Below are 24,869 nucleotides of genomic sequence, written 5' to 3' on the forward strand. Positions count from 1 at the left end.
CGCAGTTAGGTGTAGAATGGGATGAGGTGCTTTCCGGAGAAATTAAAGAAAAATGGCAAGTATGGTATAATGAAATTAAAAGAACTTCAAAATTTGAAAATTCCTCGACATCGTGTTGTCTGGCACAAATCTAAAGGGGAAAGAAGATTTACAAATCCATATATTCTCTGATGCTACATTAAAAGCTTTTGGAGCGGTTGCATACTTTAGGTACAAGACATTGCACGGCACTTTTAAAACTAGCTTCATAGTTTTCAAATCAAGAGTTACGCCAATTAAAAGGGTGACGTTGCCTCGACGTAGAATTAAAGGGTGCAGTAATTGCAGCAAGATTAGCCAAATATTGAAAAAATCTTTTGTAAAATTTAGAAAAGATTATTTTATGGAGTCATTCAACAATTGTGCTAAACTGGATAAAAGGCACGGCAATTTTATTAAAGCAATTATCTAACTAGTGGAAGCCATTTGTTTTAAAAAGAGTATTAAAAATTCAAGAAACTACAGATACCAGTGCATGGAGACACTGTATAGGTACAGATAATCCTGCGGACTTGTTAACAAGAGGATTAACTAGTAAAGATTTGCTAACTTCAAATAAATGGTAGCAGGACCCAAAATGGTTATTGTACCCGGAGAATGCTTGGCCCCAGCCGAAGAGATTTGAATATGACTCAATAGACCAGAAGATTGAAGCTGAATATAAAGCTTATGCTATAATTAGTTCCGCAATTGTTTCCAAACAGATAATTGATGTTAATAAGTTTAGTTGCTTACGCAAACTACTGAAGGTGACTCCTTGGGTATTACGTTTTGTTGATGTTCTTAGGAGGAAAACTAGTACAGTGGGTCCTCTTACTATTGAAGAATATAATCGTACTTAACAGTTTGGGATAAAAGCTTTCCAAGGAACGTTTTCTCCGAGGAAATTAATTGTTCGAAGAATGGCAAGCCTTTACCAAAAGACTAAGTTGTTATGCTTAAACCCATTTTCAGATTATGAAGATGTATTGCGAGTGACCGGAAGGTAAAAGAGTAGGTAAGTAGGTAAGTTTCATCCGTAGATAAAAGAATTTTCTCTTTTTTTCTTAAAAACACCATATTACATTATACTACCATCAAAATCTAAACTCACTGAATCGGGAATCTCATAATAAAGTATTTCATTCGCTGGTGCAGGGGAAGAGCAAAATACTCGATACGAAAGGCCAGACAAGTTATAAAATCTCTTCTAGTTAAATCTGTTATTTTCAAAAGACTCAGCATTTCTCCAGGAGACCAGATGACGCACTGGGGAAACGGTTAGCACCAAGGTGCCTGGGTTAAGGACCTTACCCCTTATAGAACAGATATGTTATTTCAAATACTGCCATGAGTAACTAGTATATATTTAGAATTTTTTATATATAAATATATATAATTAAATCATGTTTTTAACGTTTTTTAAAATTGTAAGAATAGAAATAAGATAAGAGATAAATTTCTAAAAAGACTAAAGTGTACGTCAAGTTTCAATACACCTGAAGTGCTATCAGGGAAGGCGGAGAAAGGAGGAATGAGCCGACTATAGCCTGACGCAGAAAAAACATTCGTATAAATAATAGGCAAAGTAGTGCGAGTTTCTTGGTGCACTAGTAATAATTAAACCTTAAATCTATAACACAATATTAAGAGGTACATAGCAGATTAAATAAGTTATACAATATAGGTACTAAGTATGGTCATATGCCGTTTACTATTATTTGGGTCATTAAAGTCGTAATCGTAAATCCTTATAACTGAGTTGTTGATATTAGCAAGATTGGCATAAAAGTTAAGGGCGAGACGGCAGTAAAAACACTTAAGTTGTCATATAACTTTTGATTTCGAACTTACCAGGGCAAATTGGTAATCTGTCTTAGGATACAATTTTGTGCCAAAGACCAGATGGTTACTCCACTACCAGCTCTCCGACTGGAACAATATATGGAACATTTACAGTAACTGGGATCGATTATGCTGGTCCGTTACTTGTGAAAGAGAGCAAAAACAAACAATATATTCTATTGATAGCCTGTGCTGTTACAAGAAGTGTTCATCTGGAACTATTTAGTAATATGACGGCAGATTCATTTTTTGCTTGCTTTCCGACGTTTTGTATCTCGAAGAAGGCTTGAAAGGTAAAAAACGAGTCATCGGTTATCAGACGTCATGTACATTTTTTATACAATTTAGAACTTCAGAACTAAAGTGTTAATTTACAAATATGTATTGTGAGTATATCTTTTGATTGCTGTTTATTATGCTTTTGAATTAATTTATTAAAATTTGTAATTCTAGCAACTTCCGTGCACAAATTTAATGATTTAAAATGTGCTTAAGTTCAGAGTCATGGTATGCTCTCTTAGGAGGATATTGAATAATCTTCTAAAAAAGGTGAATACTGCTTTCTTGAATTTGGATAATGTTATATTTAAATTCTCTCTTGTGTTTGGAACTCGAGTGTTTTTGTAGTATGAATGTGTACTGTTTATATACAAGCTTGATGAACCCCCTGTGGTTCATGGGGGGGGGGTGGCAAGTTGTTAAAAATAAAATGATCATGTGATCAGACGGCGTGATTTACGGTCGTCTGAATTCTTTCCCGGCAGGCCTTGTGGTAAATTTTTATGCAAATCTTTTAGGATTCTATATAACGTACTTTTTGGTTTACTAGGCTAGTTTTTTATTTCCTGTTCTCGGATTAATTACGCATGGATTTTTCAGTCTAATATGTTCTTGTGTATGACGTGAATAAAAATAAGAAAAAACTGGTCAACATGTTCTTCATTCAAGAATCTCGTTTAATTTTCTAGTGATATTATTATTTCTTTCAAAGATAAAAGAATGCAGCTGTTGAAATCGCATGGTGATTTCTTTGAATTCTTTATTTAGTGTAAAAACTCTTCTATTCCGAAAATAATTCCGTATGGTAATTTAGAATTTAATTATTCTTCCTCTGCCCTGACTATCCCCTATAAAATAATGTTTCGCGCAAAAAATGTCGCTCCTAGGCGTACCGCCAACATCTAGTTACTACTACTACTGCTCGGATGCATCTAGTTACTACTGCTCGAAACATAGACATTCAGCTCGATTTAACATAAGCTGGTTATGGACCTATTCAAGGGTTATATTACAGAGAGAATAGGAGGGAATGCTGTCTAAGAACTGATGTAACTTGATCATCAATCGAGGAGGCATGACAAGCCAATTTCAGCTGTTCAGGCAAGCCTGCATAATTGGTTTGAAGCTTAGTTCGCACATGTTCAGATATGATCAGAGCAAGCGTTCAGATATGATAAAAAAAAAAAAGAGAGAAGGCTTCTCAGTGTATTTTCGAACCTTAGAAGAATAGTGGTCATCTCTTTCAAAAAAAAAAAAAAAAAAAAAAAAAAAAAAAAAAAAAACACTGCTTGGGGAAATAAATACTCTCTGTGGAACAGATGACATTTAGGAAATGAAGAACAAAGCAAATGAAATACAGAGTCTGCCGTATTTGCCGGGAATTCCCATATTAAAACGGGAATTTCTTACTATTTGATACCAACATTTAAAATTTAGCATTTACTTAATTCGATAATATTTTGTCCTTAATCGGCAACGCACGTCAATATGCTACATATTAGCTCACGATAAATGATACTATTATCATTTACGGTTACTGAGAAGTGTTCTTATCATTGTCACTTTCAAGGGTTATATTACACCAGATATTAGATTCGTATCGATTTCCGTTTTCCAAGCAGTCTTTTGTTATCCATTTCCACAGGGATAATGAATAGTATGCAGTCATACTAAAATGCCACAAAAGAATAAATATAACTAATTTTATGTTAAATAAATGGGAAGTACAGAATTCACGGTTACGTCTCTCCTTTCCACCATTAATAAAATTTATTTTCAGGGGCGTAGCTAGAGGGGGGCATCTGTCCCCGGGCGCAGAATCCAAGGGGCGCCAAACTGATGTTACGACATTTTAGAATTAAATGTTTTCCATCCTTGGCAAGCAGTAGGGGGCGCGAAATCTTCAGTTGTCCCTGGGCGCTGAAAACCCTAGCTACGAATCTGTTTATTTTCTAATTAGTGCACTGAGACTTGCACACTGGCAACGAGACCGATGGAAACTGCATTGGGTGCAACACTTGGAATATAAAATGATAACAGCAGTATTGGTCATGGAAAATGAAACAATAATGTAACAAAAAAACTTAATGTAATAAATACTACAGTGCTGTAATGAAATACTATGTATATTATGTGCACGTTAAATTAGAAATAAATTTTTGCCTCAGATTATATCTCGTTTCATGGATTCAAAGAATATTAAAAATAATAAATTATATGGAGTGTTCAGGTGTGTGTGTGTGTGTATGATTATGGCAAAGCCTCGAGGGCTATCTGCCTAAGAGGAGGGATGCCTTCGTGGAGGACTTTTTAAGGGAAACTGGCTCGTATACACGTTACACATGGGGAAAACCACGAAAACGCCCATGCAGCCAGCCCGTTCGCGGGATTCGAACCTCAGACCGAACTACCAGTGTTCAGGACTGCATGGTTTTGCAATACAGAACTTCTCAACTTTCATCATCTAAACTTTTCATTGTTACAACTGGCGAATTGTATTTGCTTAACATGCTTTGAGAATCTGAATCCTGGACCAAGTACATTCCTAGCATGGACGGGGGGATAGTGCACCTGACCACGCGCTGGAATCGAGTAAAATAAGAATTTTGATGCATGTAAAATATATGCATAATACATGTTTTTTATTGCTGCAATACTGTATTTTATTATATACTTGCGAACTTCGAATTAAATAAAATTTATTGATATAATTATACCCGTTCCCATTCGAAAATTTTCTGTGGAAGTCCACCGCCAAATTTTGATTTTACTTTATTATGGCAAAGCTCGTGAGGGTTATATGCCTAAAAGGAATGGTGCCTTCGAGGACGACTTTCCAGTGCTTATATACAGGACACTTCAAGAAAAATATATTTCAGTGATTAGAAAGTATACTATATGTATGTTATACTATAAGCCTGCATTGACATATAAAAGCTGGTATGAAGGAATAAAAGGAAATTATACAGCAATGACAATAAAATATACAAGATATTAAAAAGAAAACTATGCAGCTTTTTGCAACATTTCTACTCTGAATATGGATCGGACCCTTGTTTTTTTACTCTAACATATTTTCCTCAGAAACTGTTTCTTTGATTTTATAGGTTCATAAAAACCACTACGTGAAAATTTGTAATTTACTTTTTTAATAGTTTAAATATCCTTTTAACGCTGACCGCTGTAATTGATTTCTTTCTGAAAAATCGAGTGCTGTTCGCAGATAAAATTGCATTAACAGGCGAAATTGATTAACTAGACATACACTCAATTTCCTCTCAAAATTTCGAGCAACTGCTAACCCAATGCATTTCTTTCATGGTTTACTACTTTTTTTAAATGCTACAATCTCTGCTAAAGGTAACTTAACACTCATGCATTTTGCTTAAGATACAAAAAAGTAGTATCATGTTTTGTCAGATATAATAATTTGCAACTATTCCCTAGATTTACTGTATGGTGTTTGATGCTTCAATGCCACAACCACATGCTGCTGGTTTGCCACCCAGATACTTGGAACCCATTGGGCACGTAACTGATAAAGTCATAAAAATATGATGGTGAATAATTATTCACCAAAGTATTGCTTTCATGTATTATGGTATGGTATCTTTGACATGGTCAGGGTCCATCTGTCACAGCTCAAGAGCCTTTGCCAAACTGCTCACACCAAATAAGCATTGTACTCAACATTTAGTGCTTATATACACTGAACAATGACAGGATGAGCATCTTCTTCAATTAACATTAAGTGACAAAGAGATAACTAGACAAATTCATTTTCATAAATGTTTCGGAAAAATAGCTGCCAAACTTACTAAATGTGAGAAAGCATCCTCTCACTAAAATACACATTTTCTAGCAACTACTTTATGATTTGGTGTCATCAGTGATTATAGCCTTCATTAATAATGCTGTTTCCAGTCTAAATTCGACATCAATAACTTTTGTAACTTTCAATTAAACAATTTCAAATATCCTTCCATTTCTTGGACTGAAATATCTAACACCAGGTCCATGCTATTCTGTCTCATCATGTATAGAAATAACGAGAGAAATAAAAAAAAAAAAAAAAAAAGGACTAAGAGACCAACGCTGCCACATTAAAGCCAGCCCGTTTTCTTCCTGTCATCTCCCTAAATAAAAACTAATTAACTCTAGCATAAAATTATTCCTCAGTGTTAAGGACTTCTGAATACTCCACAGCACTTAGCTTCCATACTTTCACATCACATTTCTTCCTAGCATCAAGCAATCAGGGAGATATATATAATTTAATATTTTAAATTAACTTGCAGCTATGGTCTCTCATATTTTGTACACTAAACACCAAACCATGCTAGTTGTCATCCGTCTTTTCCTAGTTGTCCTTGCAGGAAATAGAAACAAATATAAAAAAACAGCATTCATAATACTAGACATTTTATTCATAGTATATGCTTTATTGATGATAGATATCTGATGTTGGGTATGGATGTCAAAATTTAATGTTATGTCAAAACTCTTTAGTACAATTTTTTTAATTTGCTTGAGTATTTATCACTGTCATTAATAAACATTTATGTTCCATTTCTGCAACTTAACATTAACTCTAATTTGTTTTTGAATATAATATTTAAAAGGGATTTGCAAATTGCTCTGTAAGTAAATTAAGCAACATGACTTTTCAATTTTAATATTCTTCAGATCCATGCGAATATGCTTCATACAAATAGTTAAAATTCATATCAGTTTTAATCACATTAATAAAACAAATGCACCCTACAATTCCATCGAACATCACACAAAGTTATGGTAGTATATAAAATTAATAACAACACTGAATAATACAGTACACCTACATCATAAAAATAAGCTCTTCCTGTATAGTTGCTTTATATTATGCAGTGTCCCTTCTTTATACGCTTATGTTTATTACATATACTATACAGTCAGCAATAACTTTAATATGCATAATTATTTCATGACAATGAACCACTTATGAAACAAAAATAATGTCTTTAGCATACCTATTATCATACCTTAATTAATTAAGCAAAAATAATTATTTATTTTTAAGACATATACAGTCAAAAGTCGTTAATTCGGACACCCATAATCCGGACCTCAAAGCTACAAACTTAAGACCTTTACGGCTGCGAATTTGCGTGTGCGCAAAATACGTTTACGAATGCGCGTTTAATGTGTAACGGACGGTATAAGCTAAGCTAAAATTCTCTATTTCAGTTAATGTTGCAGATTGCGTTGTTCCTTAATCTTCGAATTGGATCCGGCTTATTATTTTTTGCAGACTGTTAGAGCAATTTTATAAAAGTAAGCTTGAACTTTCGATTATGTCAAATAGAATTTCCGATATATATTTACTAATATGTAAAGGATCTACAAAGCGAAAGTATGTTTCGGAGTCCATTAAACTAAAAGTGGAATTGCTGCAAAAAAATGGATAAAGGCATATCCTTTGTTTATCTAAACTTTAACGTTTGTTTATCTAAACTTTGTTTATCTTTAACGCCGCGGCGCGCAATGAATTGGAAGTTGATCTGTCAGCACTATCCTTATCTTCAGGGCAGATGTTTTTATTTTATTTGGCTTATAATTGCTTACTAAATGTAGTATTTCATCTCGATGTACTCCGTCTTTGATATGATTTAAATCAAATGCCTCGTCATTATAATTCGCTTCCGATAGCGAAGAAAGTGACAGAGGTTATTGAAAACGAAAAAATTTCGATTGACAAATTAGTCGGTATTCTCGACACAGCAATTATAGGACTTGAACAGCGGAACTTTTTAACTGAACAAGAAATTATGTCTGTTTATAGAATTAAAGAGAATGTATTATCACATAAAAAAGAAGCAACCTAAACAAATTACACTGAAAGAAATGTTTAATAAAGTAAACAAATAAATATTAAGCTTTTTTTTGTAAATTTTGATACCCTTTAGATCATAATTGTTCTTTATTTCGTAAATTACGGTTTCATATTTTTAATTTTATAATTTCTGCATGCCATTTTACCAGATTTAAACTGATGATCTATAAACCGGAAAAATCGATAATCCGGAATCGCCGAAGTCCCGACGAGTCCGGATTAACGACTTTTGACTGTATTCTTTTTTGATAATTCCTATTACATATGATGGCAATATTTCACTTTGATTACACTGCACATTCCGAAACCCTTGAAAAAACAAAGCAATCCTCTTTGCTTTTTCATCTTAACAATTCTTTATACAAGAAAAATAGTTTTGAATATCTGCAGCATGTTCAGATGCCATCCAACTTTCAATCGAATTTTATTGCTTTGAAGTTTTATGTCAAGTACTTTTTTAATATAAATTAATCACACAGAAAACTATAATAAACACAGTAGTTTAGAGTTAACTTTCAAAACTATTAAGACAGATTTATTTAAGAACAGTCCAATAATGGGCAAAAAGGAGAAAAAAAATATTTCTTTTTTTTAACTTAATTTTTAAACTCTCAAATGCTCTGAGCAAAGTACAGAAACTACTGCAAGATTCACTGAAAAAGCAATAATAACAACAAATATAACTGCTTTTCATTAATTAAAAAAAAATGACAGAAGGCTCTTGATGCCAAGCAAATGTTTAAAGAAATTTGATTTCAAAGACCAAGTTTAATACAAACAGAAGAATTCACACTAAATTTGATATAGTTCTAGCTGCAACATCTTCAAATAATTTTCAACCTACTCAATAATTTAGGTGGGAAAAAAACTTATTAGCATAAAAATTTTTTAGTCTAATATAAATGATATGAAAAACATTATGTAAGTCAACTATAAATACAGTTAAGAATGGAAATGAAATGTTATTCCACCAATTAAATATTTATCACTTTGCACTTTGCAAAAAGCAGAAACAAAACTATTATGTTTTAAAACCAAAAACATGTTTTCCTTTTTCTACAAATTAGATAATTTAAAGAATTTTCAATTCAGATCATCTGCACAAGCATCTGAAACAATTTGAAAACATATCTTTTCATTTTATTGCACAATCAGTTTTCCTATAAAAAGGTACAAATGAGGCCAGTTGAAACATTGTAAATACAGTGTGCACTACAAGATAAAGTAAAAAACAAACATATTTACTATAAAACTTACCAAAAGAATCAGCACTAGAACTACCAAAAATCCTAAAATAACTTATTTTCCTCCTATGCTGAAATTAACTGTACACTAATCATCAGCAGTTCTAGTGTTAAAGCCATTGAAACACTTTAGAGTTAGTTGTGTAATTTAATAAAAAACCTTAATACCTATTATAAAATATAAAAATATTAAAGATATTTTTATTATAAATGATGATTCAACAAACTGTAAATTTCATTCTGATCTCAAGAGGCACCACGTCTTTATTTTTTTAACAGTAATACAATTTGCCCCAATTATTTCACAAAATTCAAGTACCTAAAGAATGGCTCTAGTTCTTCACACTAATAAAAAAAACTTTCTGTAATTAATCTTGATCCCTGTTTTTACTCACAATAATGCAAGTACTATGTATATTTTTTAGCCTATTATTACATTAAATACATGCAATTTTAACTCTGATACAGAGACTTGATTCTTGCACTTTCTTTTTAGCATTTCACTTTATATATTGTGTTTTGCAAAAATAAACTTAAGCTAACAGCTAAGTTTATTTTTAAGAAATTTAAGCTAACATCTTTTTCAAAAATGTTTGTACAATAAATAATTTCGATGTTAAAACTAGTGAAATGTATCTTTTAATATTTATCAGTGACTCATACCTAATAAATAAAATAACTAAAATGTTAGACACATTTGTGCAATATAGCCAAAAAAATTGCAAATGTTCCCGCCCCCAAACAGCCTTACTGTCATCGAATTATAAAAAGATAAAATGTTCCTCTATAGTATTTCAAGATTAATTATATTTCACACTCACTTATGACGTGACTTATGAATATCAGGCACAGTAATTTAGACAAATATGTTTTATCTAAGAGAAATGTATAGTTTTACTGTCTAAAACTTTAATGAATATCTAACTGACACCATCATTTATTGAATAGTTTGTGAAGTAGGCTAAGGCATAGAAACAACATGCATCAACAGTTAAATCACTCAGCTTCTCACTTTAAAATTAAATAATGTGTATTACAGGTACTAAACTTGATTAATTCATACCTTGGTTCTAGAATTTAAAAAGAAGTGAACTAACAAATTCCCACATTCCATTAATTCGATATCCTAGAGTAATTTTAGAACACGCTAATCGTAAGGTAATTTAATATTATTAAAATTTACCCATGTACGGCTACTATCCACAATAATTTATAACATTATAAAATTAAGCTTTTTGAGTCCTAAACATGCAACCATTATGTTACGCACTAAAATAAAGGGTAAAAATAAAAATGAATCTGCATCCCCTTGTAATAGGCAAATTAGTTTAAAAATCTTAAATTATATAATTTTCATGATAAATAAATTGCAATTAATGATGCAAAGCTACTGTAAATGACTTCGGCAAATACTCAAAAACAGACTAAAAACTTTGAAAATTTTATTATTAAAAGTCATAGGGAAATATGGACGGGGATAAACAGTACAAAACTTTAATAAATTAAAATTCAATACAGAAAATTATCAGTGCTCCCAAACAAACTTTTACAGAAATTACCTTTACTCAAATGTTTCAAATAGCTTTAATACTAAATAAAATTTCACATACAGAATAGAGAAATTTTACTAAAAACTATTTTTTTAAATGTAAAAGTCCCTTTCTTTTAATTTTCACCTAATGAATTATAATATTCATAACTTATCGACAAACACATAAGCAGCATTTATATCACTTTACACATTACAAGAAAGCAATTCAACTTTAAACCATGAAAAACAATAACCATTTTCAAATTCTCTCAGCCATATCATTAAAGATTTAATTACTAGTCATACTGAATGAAACCAGTCTCACACAAACTTCTTATGCAAATTACAAAAATATAAATAAAAACATATTAATTCACAATTTTCCAATATATTTTAGCACAGCCGGCTTTTCCCTTAATCTCATGCAGGTTTTCAAATGTCTCTTGATGATAAGAGCTTCGAAACTTGATTTGAGGAAATTATTTTTTACCAATTTGAAAAACTATGACTGAAGGAAAAATCTTGAACTTCAGAAGTAAATTTTTCCAAATAAAACGGGAGTGCGTCCTTACACTGGCATGCATTAAAGACAGTTAAAATGAGAAGAATGTTAGAATCATTCCATTTTTATCCCTAAATATCTAATTTCACACTATTAACCAAATGTTTCATATTTCACACCAAATGTTTCATAATTCAAATAAATTCCACAGTATTACTGTCTCTCTAACACAGCAATATTAATATATTATTTTGCTTTATGTTTTAATAACTTGGGAGATATTTATAATTCAAGCTCCAATTTCAATAACAATTTTATAATCAAATTAATGTTTGAAAACTTAGAAAACATTCATACATCTAATTAAGTGTATGAATGTTTTTTAAGTTTGCTAAATTTGCCTTATAACAACTGAGTATGACTTTTTTTCAAGCTCCACTTAATCTCAACTCTTCCTGTTTCAGTGTTTTCTCAATTATGATAAGAAATGTACACTTTATCATTTACAGCTATTAAAAATTTCAATATTTTTTCATTTATTTCAATGATCAGTATACTAATATTATTTAAATAAAATTCATGTAATACATATCCACTGATTAAATATTTATTTTTACAAACTGAAATGTGATAGAAATATCTATGCAGCCATACTGATTTTAAACTATTTTATACAGTACAAAGTCTGAAATCCATATGTTCAATATGAAGAATTATCCTCAATTTTGTTTTAAGATCCTTAATATCTGGACATAAGAACTACCAGCAATTTTATTTCAAGATATTTTTTGGAAAGAGAAAAAGAATTAAGATTCTGAAAGTAGCATCTTAGTTTACCATGATGCTTCACACATGCGCAACAGATATTTAATAATAAAAAGTACAGAAAAGGTCCTGATTCCTAATTTTAGTTTGCCATTGTGAGCATTAAGTGTGTTGACAAGAAGAAATTTACCAAAAATTTCTTTCCATATGCAAAAAAATAAATTTTTGTGAAGGACATTCATATACCAAAAGATTACACCTAGTACTGTTTGAATTCAGAATAACTGATTTGTTATTCAGATAAGTATATGTCGAAATTTATTTACTTGAATCTCACGTAAGCCTGAAACATATATTCGGGAAATACACATAAGTATAATAGATAATTAAACTAATATAATTCAGGCTTAAATTCCGCAATGTGCAACAGAATCAAATTTAGCCAAACAACATGTTTTTAGTTGTCAATCTCATTATACATTGCCAACTGTGCATACACTACATAAACATTAAACTAAGCTAAAATAAGACACTACTGGAAATTTGTTGTATGGTTTTACATGCAGTAAATATTGCTACTGAAAGTAAAGGTAGTGGCAAAAAGGTTGCTGAGAATGAAAATTTTCAAATGACAATTTATTGGGAATTCTCAACACAGCAGTTATAGGATTTGAAAAGTGGAACTTTGTAACTGAAAAAGAAATTAATGTGAAACAAATTAAAAAAACATGCATTGAAATAAATATTGAACTTTTTTTGCAAATATGGATTCCCCTACGACCGTAAATGCCCTATTATTTTACAAACAACTGTTTAGTATTTTTAATTTTATAATTTCTACATGTCATCTTTCTAGATTTAAACTCATGATATAAAATCCAGAAAATTCTGCAATCTGAAATTGCCAAAGTCCCGACAAGTCTGGTTCTTAGACTCTGCACTGTAATGAGTTTATAAAAAGGATTGTAATGGAATAATACATTTACAGGAACCAGCTAACGAAAATCAAAATGCCTATAGTCTAACATAAAAAACATGTAGAGATGCATTTATTTAAATAAAATGGCTTAAAATAATTTCAAAATAATTAACATACATCCAAAAAATGAAATTAGAGCCTGAATGTGGTGTATGCAAAAAAGAGGAGGAAAGTATTCATATAGCCAACTGAAAAAATAATGGAAAGATGTGAAAAAATCCTAAGCTGTGTTTTTCACCATACGCAAGCTTAAAATTTGTGATATGTTCAAAGATCTTTGACAGACCCAGTCTTTAACAAGGTACACATATGCATGCTAATGGTTAAAGCACATATTTCACATTACAATTATTTATACTTTGAAATTTCTCATCACAAGGAAATTAAGCACCACTGTAATTTAAAACTAGAAGTAAATTATTTTAATACGCAGAGCAAAAGAAATACAAAAAAAAAACTAAACACCGAAATTAAATACATTAAAAAAACAAAAATTGTAAAAATTTTACTTTTCTTGAATGAAAACTTAATATGACCTGCAGCATGAACTGTTTACCTGAACAAAAACTGATCACGTTATAATCCATATATGCCAAATCTTTATTTCATCTACAACAGAATTTACCAAATTTAAATCAGGCATTCTAAATGACAGAAATGCAAAACAACATTATCAAACCCTACAAATTGCACAAACTTTGAGAAACATCAAAAAATGGGAATTAAAGTCAGTTTCTCCTACACGATCTACCCTAATTTTTCTTGAAAATAACATTTTAAACGAGCCTTAAACTGTTCATTTGAATAGTGAAAAAAACAATATTTGTCTGAATTTTAAAAAAAAGTTATTTATAAATTAAAAAATAAAAATCAAGGATTACATCAGTGATACAAGTTTAAAAAAATTGGTCATGTTTATCAAAGTTAGAATTATGCAGTATCTAAAATTCTTTTACAAATTTAACCAAAATATTCAGTCTTCAACATCATCATGTCGACATTTTAACTTTTACTTTGAAATTAATATCTGAATATTTTTTCTTCAGTTTATTTAGCCAGAAAAAGTCATAGCTTAGTTATTATATATCAACTGTAACTCATAATTAAGTTCTCAGAATATAGCAATGAGTTTCTATTCTATATTGCTGCTTTCATATTTAATAAACAAAGAAAATGTTCAAAACCAAAACCCTGTTATGCACCACAAGCTGCAATAACAAGTGGCAACATTTGTATACTAGAACAAAAATTTTAATTCAATACATATTCAACTTGGTATAAACAGCTGATAAATTTATTGCTTTACCGAAACAATAAACCACTGTGCAAAAATAAGAAACACAATCCATTTATGAAATTCGATAAAGAAAAGTGTAAAAATTTTAATTAAATGCAGTAAAAGAATAATTTACATCTACTGGTACATATTTTTCAGAAGGTTGGTTATCAAGAGGAGTAAATGGATCAGACTGTATTGGAACCGATAATGACACAAATTTACTAAATTCTAGAACTTTCATTTAACGACAAAACGGTTTTCATCTTCATCAGTACAAACCATACAGACTAGAATGCGAAAGGCACCCTGCCCAAATTCATACAGCATAATTAATTATGATCTAAATTGTAAATTCAGTACCAAAATCATTTATTTGATTTTAAGAAACATAAATCAAGTCAAACAATAAAATTCATTGAAAAAAATTACTTGAAAGTAATAAGTATTGAAATTATTAAAAAGTAAGAAAAATATGAAAAACTGCCATTTCTGACAATCAAGCTATTTGTCCTACTGGTGTTTATAAACCAAAAATCAAAGTAAATATTGAAATCAATTTATGTCAATAGTTAATAATTGAGTTAAGTTAAATTGTACTTATAACCTTTGAACAAAATTAAATGCAATAACGTGCAAATTAGATTGAAGATTGCAATTCATCTGGAAATTTTTTTTACTATATTATTAATTAATAATCAAAGTTTTTAAAAAAAAATCTTGACTGTCACTAAAGATATTTAGCCTAGTTTAGATGCTATCCTTTTTGGTTTGATTAAAAGTGTTTGCATTTTTTCTGAAAATGTCCAGTTGCCATTTAAGAGGTTTATGATGTTGAAAGTGAATCATGTTCTTTTGTCAGATTTTAATTTTTTTTGAGTTATGTGTTTGCAGATTTAAATAATCTGCATAACTGTTATTAGTTTTAGACATTTAGAATAGTTTTGTTCCCAAGTTTCATTGTTATTATTAATTGACATTATGTCATCAATATAACTGAAAATAAATTTAAACAACTCTTTTGACAGCTATTTATAAAATTAAATTCTTTAATGAAGAGGTAATGGCAAAATATGGCCAAAAAAAGGGCAGTTATAGTCGGCATCCACTGGAATACCATAAATATCTAAATAAATTTTCCCATAATGTCTAATAAAGTTATGAAATAGTGTACATGCCAGTTTCCGAAATAAATTGTTACTGTTGAGAATAAGATTGCAAAATTCAATTAAAAAATACTATAATTTTCATTAAGTGGTATTTAATTTTGCTCACGTGTTCTTGTATACTTTACTTAAATAACAAAGGATGGCTGAACTCTTAATTTTTCTGAAAAAAATGCGCCCACCAGCCGCCGAGCAGTAAAGACGCTGAACACTGGTAGTTAGTTCGGTCCGCGAACGGGCTTGCTGCATGGGCGTTTTCGTGGTTTACCCCATGTGTAACATGTATACGAGCCAGTTTCCCTTAGAAAGTCCTCCACGAAGGCATTCCTCCCTTTAGGCAGATAGCCCTTGTGTGCTTTGCCATAATTGAATATTCCTAATCCTGGAAAAAAAAAAAAAAAAAAATGCATGTGGATCTATTAATCTAGAAACACACAACAGTAAAAGAATTAGCTGCTAATATTCTAAAAATACACAGTAAAAAAAAAAGTTAGAAATAACAAAATTTGATGTACAGTGCTATTCGACGAGTTTAAAAAATTTTTAAATGCATTAATTTAGAAGTCAAACAACAAAAATCAGTATTACATTTGCAAATTTTCCAGGCCTGGTTTAGATGGTTTTACCACACCATCATCCTCAGCTGCCAAAGCGTAAATGAATAGAAGAAGATATAGTAAAAAGCTGGCTGGATAAATGGCTGGACAGGAGTTAAGCTACTGGTGGCATCTATTGATGAAACAAAAAAAAACTAAAATATAATTTCTTTAAAGGCTTAAATGTAAAGATGAACTAGAATTAGTGTTGTTAACTAGAACAGGAAGATTTTTTTGAATGTGAAACACCTCTAAAAAATCTAATTCACCAATGGAAGATGTTTTTTGAATAATTTTAGCTTGTTGTTCAACTTCTAAATTAATATTTGTTCCGCCTGATATTTTAATCTAAATTTTAAAGGGTTCAAATTAATATTTGTTCTGCATGATATTTTAACCTAAATTTTAAAATGCAGTTTTGAAAATTTGGAAAGTTGCCAAGTTGACCAATTCAAGAAATGAAAATATAAAATAATGTAGAAATAACAAAGGGAAAGCTATATATTTTGATTGCCAAAATGCAGTAATCTAAAATGAAATTGATGGAGATTTAATCTTTAAAAAAAAATCATGTCACATTACAAGAAATTCTGAAACACTTTTACTGTGGAAAGATATCTCGTATTGTAGTTTTATATTAGACACTTTAGGTGATGATATATACACTGACTAGGGATTGAAGATGGTGGATTTGGTTAAAGCACATGACAAAATACATGAGCCAGGACAGAAAAGTGCTGTAAAAATGCTCAAAGCAGTCAGCCTTTCCTTAATACTTTATAAACCATTACTTCAATTTACTTTTAAAATCTCCGAACTCAGATTTGACAGCTAAATAACCTTCTTGCATAAAACCTGTTAATTCCAAGTGTGTAATTTCATAATCTTAAAACAATATCCAGATCATACTGTATGTATTATACCACCACATAAGACATAATCAGTCTAATCCAATAACTCCTGAACAAGAGCCTTGCACAAAACTTTGACTGCAGATTAAAATACTTATTGTTAGCTTCAAAATAACAATTAATAACAAAATAGTGACAGCAGTTTGCATTTAATACGTATATGATGTAACATAAAACAAAGAATTTGACTGTACTTAATTTCAAAGCACAAATTGCAGTATTTTGAAAGGCAAAAATGAGCTATAAAAATAAATATAAAAACAAGTTTTTTTTTGGCTTCACTTGCAGGATTTAGCCGCTAACTTTTAACTCTGCATTTCTTTTTGAAGATGTAGACCCCCAAATCCATTTATACTTCATGTACATTTAAAGTACAGACTGCAATTTTGCTGAAACACTGAGGAAGCATTTTGATAAAATATTTTAATTATTAAATGTAAAATAATACATAGAATTTGTAAAAATGCTTTTTCTCACTTAGAAGTACATTTTGAAAATACGCCATCTAACTACATATGGTGATGCAGCACTGCTTTGGAGATTTCACAAAATTTTTAAATTTCATAAGTTATTGCCACACAAAGTCATCGGAAAGTTCAGCACTGGTGATCAAAAATCCCATATTTAACAATTATAAATTGATTTTGGATTATCTATGGAATATTAGCAGCTAATTCTTTTACTATAATGCATTTCTTGATGAGTAGATTCATATATATCTTTTGCAAAAAATGAGAATTTAAGGTTGGAAGACCTCACTTGTTAGTTAATTTATTCGAATTGCTAATTACTGACATAATTCAATTTCACTATTTATTTTGGCTTTTGGTCTATAAACACCTTTTTTAGAATGACTGTCTTGATTACTATGGATTATGGCAGTTTTTAGTATAATTATTATTTTTAGTGATTTTGTTTAATGAATTATTTTGAATGACCTGATTTCTATCACATTTTAAAATTAAATGGATAATTCATATTGGATTATGCTTAATACGAATTTGGACGAGATTCTCACACATTACAGATTTGGGGGCACTGACGAAAACACACTGTTTTGTAGTTAATTGATTTTTTTAATATAATCAATTTGTGGCATTTTGAGCTCAAAAACAGGCTAATACATTTACTTCTCTTGATACACCCCCCCCCCCAAAGAGACTAAACCAGGATATGTAAATTCCTCTCTTATTGCATTTGACTAACTTCAATTTTTGCAATTATTATTTATTGAATTACAAAACTGGATTTGGTTTCTCAGCTTTTCATAATGGTTATTGCTTCTGCAGCACAATTCAATTATTATCAACTACAAGTTTAATATGTACTAAATTTAATTTAGAAACATTTTAATAAATATATACAGTACAAAGTCCAAGATCCAGATGTCCAATATCCAGAATGATCTAAAATCTGGACCTTAAAGCCACCAACTTTATTTCATGCTTTACACATGCACACTTGATCCCCCCCCATAATAAAAACATGTGGAAAGTCCCAATTCATAATTTCATTTCAGCACTAAATCACATACCTTGTTATTGAAGAAACAGTCATTTTAACATAAATTTCTGTGATCAGAGAAATTTGGCTCCATAGCTGTGTACCTGCTTGGCATACATCTCAAACCAAAACATTCTACAAAGAAACAGCCTTGATATTTTACACCTACTATCTTACATCCCTGACACCAACCTGGCAAATCAATATTTATTACATTTTACTTTCATCACCGAATCATCAACTTTAGTAAACCCATGCAGTGATGCATAAACAATTTTTTTTTGTTAGTAATTGAATAACAAAGGGTACGGTAACATTTTGTTGACATTACGCTTAGCGATGATTGCAGATTTAAGTTAAATGCACTAAGAAACGTTATGAAGGAAAAATTTAACAAAAATTTCATCCCATATGCTAAAAATTGATTTTGTTAATGATATTCATAGGCCAAAAGATTACATTTAGTGCTATTTGAATTAAGAACAACTGTTTTGTTATTCACATAAACCCAGAACCGCCACCAGAGCTTGTAAGGCCGTACCAGGCAGCAGAATTAAGGAATGACAAAATTTTTGGAATTTAGAGAAGCACCAAGCAAAAAAATTTTTAGAATTTAGGAAAAGCACTGGAACCCAAAATTTAGAATTTAGGCTCTTGTTAGCAGAATTTTGGACGCTTAGAGACTGCATTAGGCGATAAGATATCTAGCGCTGGCCTTAAGTATGTGTGGAAATTTATTTATTCAGGACTCAGATAAGCCTTGAGCATGTGCAAGAAATAGACGTAAGTATAATAAATAATTAAACTAATGCAATTCATGTTTGTCTCAATGCACGACAGAAGCAAGACAAAATTTAGCAGATCAACTTTTCTTTCATCATTAATCTCATGATATGTAGCCAATAATGTACAGCCTACACTACAAAGCTATGCTAAAATTACACTTTACTGATTCCAAGGAATTTCAGTTAATATAGCAGATTGTGCTGTTGCTTTCCGATTTGATCCAGCTTATTACTTTTTTGAAGGCTGTTATAATTAAAGCAATTTTATGAAAAAGTCTTAACTTTCAATTGTGTGAAAAAGAGTTTAATTCTGAAACTGCAACAGGATCTACAAAGCGAAAGCATGCTTCCATGTCTATTAAACAAAAAGTGGTATTACTGCAAAAAAGGTATATCTGTCTCCAAAATTATGCAACAAGTATGGAATTGGAATGCCAACTGTATATGACATAAAAAAACAAAAAAACAGAACTTTTTTAATCTTTTGCAGAATCCGACACTCCACTTGCAATGAATAACAGAAAAATTTTTCTTTATGCTATAAGTGATGATTGAATGGGTCAGACTTTGCAGCAAGAGCATGCTATTGATGGGCCCAATGCTAATGGCTCAAGTCAAAATATTACATGAAGGAATGAGCTTAAAAACTGAGTACACATATTAACAGGTTGGTTAACCAAATTAAAAAACCACCATGGTATAAGAACATGGCTATTAAAATTTTCATGTGGAAAAGCTTCAGCTGATACTGAACCTGCTGAAATATTTGCAGATGAATTCATTGAACTCATTAATAGTGAAAAGTTATGTCCAGATCAAATTTACAACACAGATGAAACTAGTCTTTTTTGGCAATATGTACCGCAAAATACCTTGGCAACCTCTACAAAAAAGGCTCCAACTGATGTCAAATATTCCAAATAATAGACCAAATATAGACTAACAATGTTAGCATTTGCAAATGCTGCAAGAATGCACAAGTCTAAACTTTTCGTAACCGGAAAAAATAGATGACATCAAGCATTTAAAGGACTACAGATGAAAGTTTGAAAATCATTTCATACCAGAGGTTCATGAACACCTGAATTTGGTTGGTTTACCTGATGATGCAAAAATTGTAATGATTGTGCATAACTGTTCGGCTTATATTTCACGAAGTTTTAATGAAAGATAATGTATCTGTATTATTCTTTTCTTTAAATCATACATCCATCATTCAGCCTTATGAATATTTAAATACTGTGTCCTCTGAATGCAAATATAAAGTAGCATTTTTAAAATCCCTGTTAAATTTCTTGAATAATGGCAAAACTACTCAAGAAATTTTGAAATATTTTAGCATAAAATCTGTTATGTACAGCATAGCAAGATCATGGGAGGATGCATCTCCAGATACTTTAAAAAAATGCTTGACATAATTTATGGCCAGTTACCTTATTTTATGGTGAAGAATATAATCATGATAATCGCAAATTTGAAGATTTTTGGATACTGCAAACCAAAGGTGAAATTTTCCAATTATTGGATTTTGTAAAGAAATGTGGGGAAGTGGTAATAAATGAAGATGATTTAACAGAAATTTTTATTGCAATGACAATACCCCAATCATAAATCATTTAATTAATGGACGGCAAAATCTACAGTATGGTTCTAGACGCAGAAAATACCACTACCAATAGTGAAGAAAGTGACACAGAGGTTATTGAAAACAAATTTCAATTGACTAGTTAGTCGGAATTCATGACGAACAATGCAACTTTGCAACTGAACAAGAAATTATTTGTGTCCATAAAATTAAAGAGAAAGTATTAGCATAAAAAATAAAGCTACTTAAACAACTTACATTGAAGGAAATGTTTAATAAAGTAAACAAATATATATTCGGCTCCTTTTGTGTGTGTGTAAATTTTGATATCCTTTAGATCATAAATGCTTTATTATATCATGATTTTATATTTTTAATTTTACAATTTCTACATGCCATCTTACTAGATTTAAACTGATGACCTAATATCTGGAGAAATCCCAAGTCCAGAATCACCAAAGTACCAACAAGTTCAGATCTTGGACTTTGTACTGTACTACTTGTCATTTTTAAATCTGACATTAAAAACTTTTGCATGTTGTTATCAGAACTGAAACTTTAAGTAATACTTTAGAAAATTATTTCAAGGCAACTTCAAATCAACAACTAGTATTTTTATACATTAATTTCTGATTTATGCATAAAGAAACAAAATTTAAAATGTTACCTTAAAAGCAGCCAGCAAATGATACCTAGACTATGAATTTTCTAGATGTTGCTAAATGTAGAAAATTGATAGAAAATCTTAAAAAGCTTATATTCCATAGATCTGGTAAACAATGTAAAATAACTAGATAACATTACTTCTCCAGATCTGTAGACTTCATTATTAAGAACACAATTATCAGTTACAGTATTCAATAATAAAAATTAAGATATGCAAAATAACAGTAAAAACAAATTCAAATTTTAATCGCAAACTTTTAGACTATATATTAACTAGACAGATAATTCTCAGTATGTTTGCTAGGACGGGCAACACTTTCTGATGGCAGGTAAATCATCTATTTGCTACTGACATGCAAAACATGGCCATAATTTTTCTAAGAGTTAATAGACAAATTAAATTAAAATACTAATTAGATAGCATTTTCAGATTGCAAAATGACTTCACTTTGTTAAAAATAACAATACAATCAGTTAATTGCAGAATAAAAATAAATTAGTTCTAAAATACTGAATTTTTATTTCAACACATAAACATGAAAATTTCATTTGATACGTGACATAGCAATCCAAATAATTTATATTTTTCAACTGATAAATAACTCATTTCATTGTGTAAACTATATCTCACACTTCTTCAAATTCATGTACGTAAAGTCTTTAAATTTATAAGCATACTTTCATGCTTTTATCGTTTAAAAAAATTATATTTCAAAGGAAAGAATATATTCATATAATTTCAAATTATACATAATATTTCATCGGGAATACTTATACAAATTCATATATATATATACACATATAAAGCCTTAAAATTTTTAAACAGGCTTTTACTTCTATGCAAAAGAACTTGTACTTCAAAGCGACACTTTTTGGCTTTACAGTAGTTACATTTCAAATGAAATAATATATTCCAACAATTTCATTTACATTTGAACAAGTACTTGTAATTAAAATATTTTTCCCACAAAACTCGCATAACAACCACCTTCACAAATGAAAGTGCTTTTTGACAAATATGAAATAAATACAATTGATATGCAGCAGTAAAAAATAGTACGTTGTTTTTAAATGTATCAGTTTTGAATAATTTGATTATAATATTCACTATCTTCCACGGAAGTACATTTAAATGTTTTCAAAACTTTGAAAAATTGATCTTTTATTTCAATAACAAAAAAATACCAAAATATCAGTTAAAAGACTTAAAGGGTCCAAAATAATTCTTAAGAAAATTAAACAGTTAAGAAAGACATTATGGAATGCATCTCAGCTCACACATTATTGATTTCGATTACACTGCTTTCATATATAAATCTCGATAACATATGACAATATTGCATAGTAATTCATGGACACCTTTTTGTAAAAGGGAAGAATTATTAGCTTGAGAGTGAAAGCAGAATAACATATTACATATTTTCAAACACATCTTTTTAATGATTATTACAAGCACACAAAACTAAAAAACATAACAAGAGAAATATTTAACATCAGAAACTGAATATTATTCTTGGAACTTAAGTTATGAAATTGTAAACATAAACGCAAAAAAAGTAACTTGTTTGATTAGATATTTGACACAAAGTATCTCAATGGCCAATTATGACTGGATTTCATATTAATGGAAGCATACTAAAAACAGTTAGGAAGCAAAAAATTCTGAATTTACACTGTACAAATTACATACATATTGACAAAAATATGCTCCAGGACAATTGTACAAAAGGGGTTTTTTTATACTGTACATAATATCACTGCAAGTTTATCTACTTTTTATGCACATACATGAAGGGCAGTAATTTAGAAAGCTGCATACTTAGAGAAAATCAATCACAGAAATGCCACTGCCACTCGATGCACATTATACATAACTTATTATATACAACACTAATCACACACTTCACAGTTGTTCCCTTGCATTCTTAGAACCAAAGCTTGAACATCTTGGTCAAATTCACAAAGCTAGGAAAATAAATTACTAACAGCTACTCTGCACATTACATACACAGATGGCACTTATCAGTTAGTTCTTGGATTTGAAGTTTTTAATTCTGAAAGAGAAAAAAATTCATAAATTTGAAATGTAACTGTAGTAAAATTTTATTCATATGTAAACTTCTAAGCACTACTAATTTAGAAAAATACAACAGATCAATCTCAGAGCATATATTCATTTTATTCAACATAATAATAAACACATAAAAAATAAATTGAAATATTTTTAGTCAGAATGACTTGAGAAATAAGATTATAAAATTGAATAATTTAATGTTTTTAAAACACAGCTCAAGCAAGCTATGATACAACCACAAATAAAACAGAAACACTAAACTTATGCTTTATTTCTTTAAATACTTCTTATACTCCAACTAATCCATGTAAGTCTCACCCTCTTACACTTTTCTCCGCGACTGACATTAGCGCACTACTGCCTAATTTCCAGTGTCTAAAACAAACTTCATTTTGAAGTTGACCTTGAAAAACATAACAAAGTTCGCAAATTAAAAAAAAAAGACATTTTCCATGTCAGGAGTATATTTATCATTTGCTGCAGCTTGTAGGATGTACTCACATTCACTTTTGTAAAGTCTGGATGTATGATAAAATTCTTTGCCTTAATTATCATAAAAAGCAACTGTTTCGTGAGAATGAAATGAAAAGAATCAAACAGGAATCAATCTGTTTGGTTACCAGTTGTTTTATAGTAGACTGCACTCTGAAGAATATCACCAATTCTTAAGATCAGGAGGTAGGAAACCGAATGCTATTATTAACTTCTTAGTTAAGTCTTTGATGCACACAATATTATTTTTATAATGTTTGAACTAAACTCTGGAAAAAGAATATTATAATCCTAGTGACAAAGAATAATGAATTAAAAAAAAAAAAAAAAATCTACAACTGCCCATTCATCTGTGTGTCGTGGCCGCACTTCGAAACCAGTGCAGGTCTAGCACTTTGCTGAGGTAAAATTTGCTGAGGTAGTAGAGAAAAAACTTACTTTGATCCATGTCCATTTCCAATAAATGATGAAATTTGTGAATTAAAAAAAAAAAAAAAAAAAACTGTATTTAAAAATTGTATTATATATATATTACATTATTTTGCAATGTAAATTGTCAGAAAAAATGGAAAAATAAACATTTATGTAATTTTTCTTCAGCAATGAAAACATAAGAATGCAATTAATAAAGATGTTCAGATAAAAGGACAATAAAAACTCTGTAAAGTAAGGATTAAAAAACTTGGCTTTTTTTTTTTTTTTTTTTTTTTTATTATTGCCAGAAAATAAAGTTATTTTTGGTGAAACTGTTCATAGCATGTTTTGACTTTTTGGTACGCG

The 24,869-nt window shown here is 30.1% G+C and overlaps 1 protein-coding gene across 3 annotated transcripts in view; it reads right to left on the minus strand.

Moving 5' to 3' along the window:
- Nucleotides 1-6,800: 6,800 nt before the first annotated feature.
- The window catches only part of yem (yemanuclein), a 159,523-nt gene continuing 141,454 nt past the window's right edge, over nt 6,801-24,869 (minus strand). For 2 of the 3 annotated variants that reach the window (XM_035369955.2, XM_035369953.2), the window contains one exon: nt 6,801-23,577. In XM_035369955.2, coding sequence (XP_035225846.1) covers nt 23,572-23,577 — 6 coding nt within the window. In that variant the 3' untranslated portion in view covers nt 6,801-23,571. The remainder of the gene's footprint in view (nt 23,578-24,869) is intronic. The other variant, XR_015038530.1, reaches the window with a different exon arrangement.

Source organism: Stegodyphus dumicola, chromosome X1, assembly GCF_044657685.1.
Source record: "Stegodyphus dumicola isolate Sdum_Otavi_A_Nest chromosome X1, ASM4465768v1".
NCBI classification, from domain to species: domain Eukaryota; kingdom Metazoa; phylum Arthropoda; class Arachnida; order Araneae; family Eresidae; genus Stegodyphus; species Stegodyphus dumicola.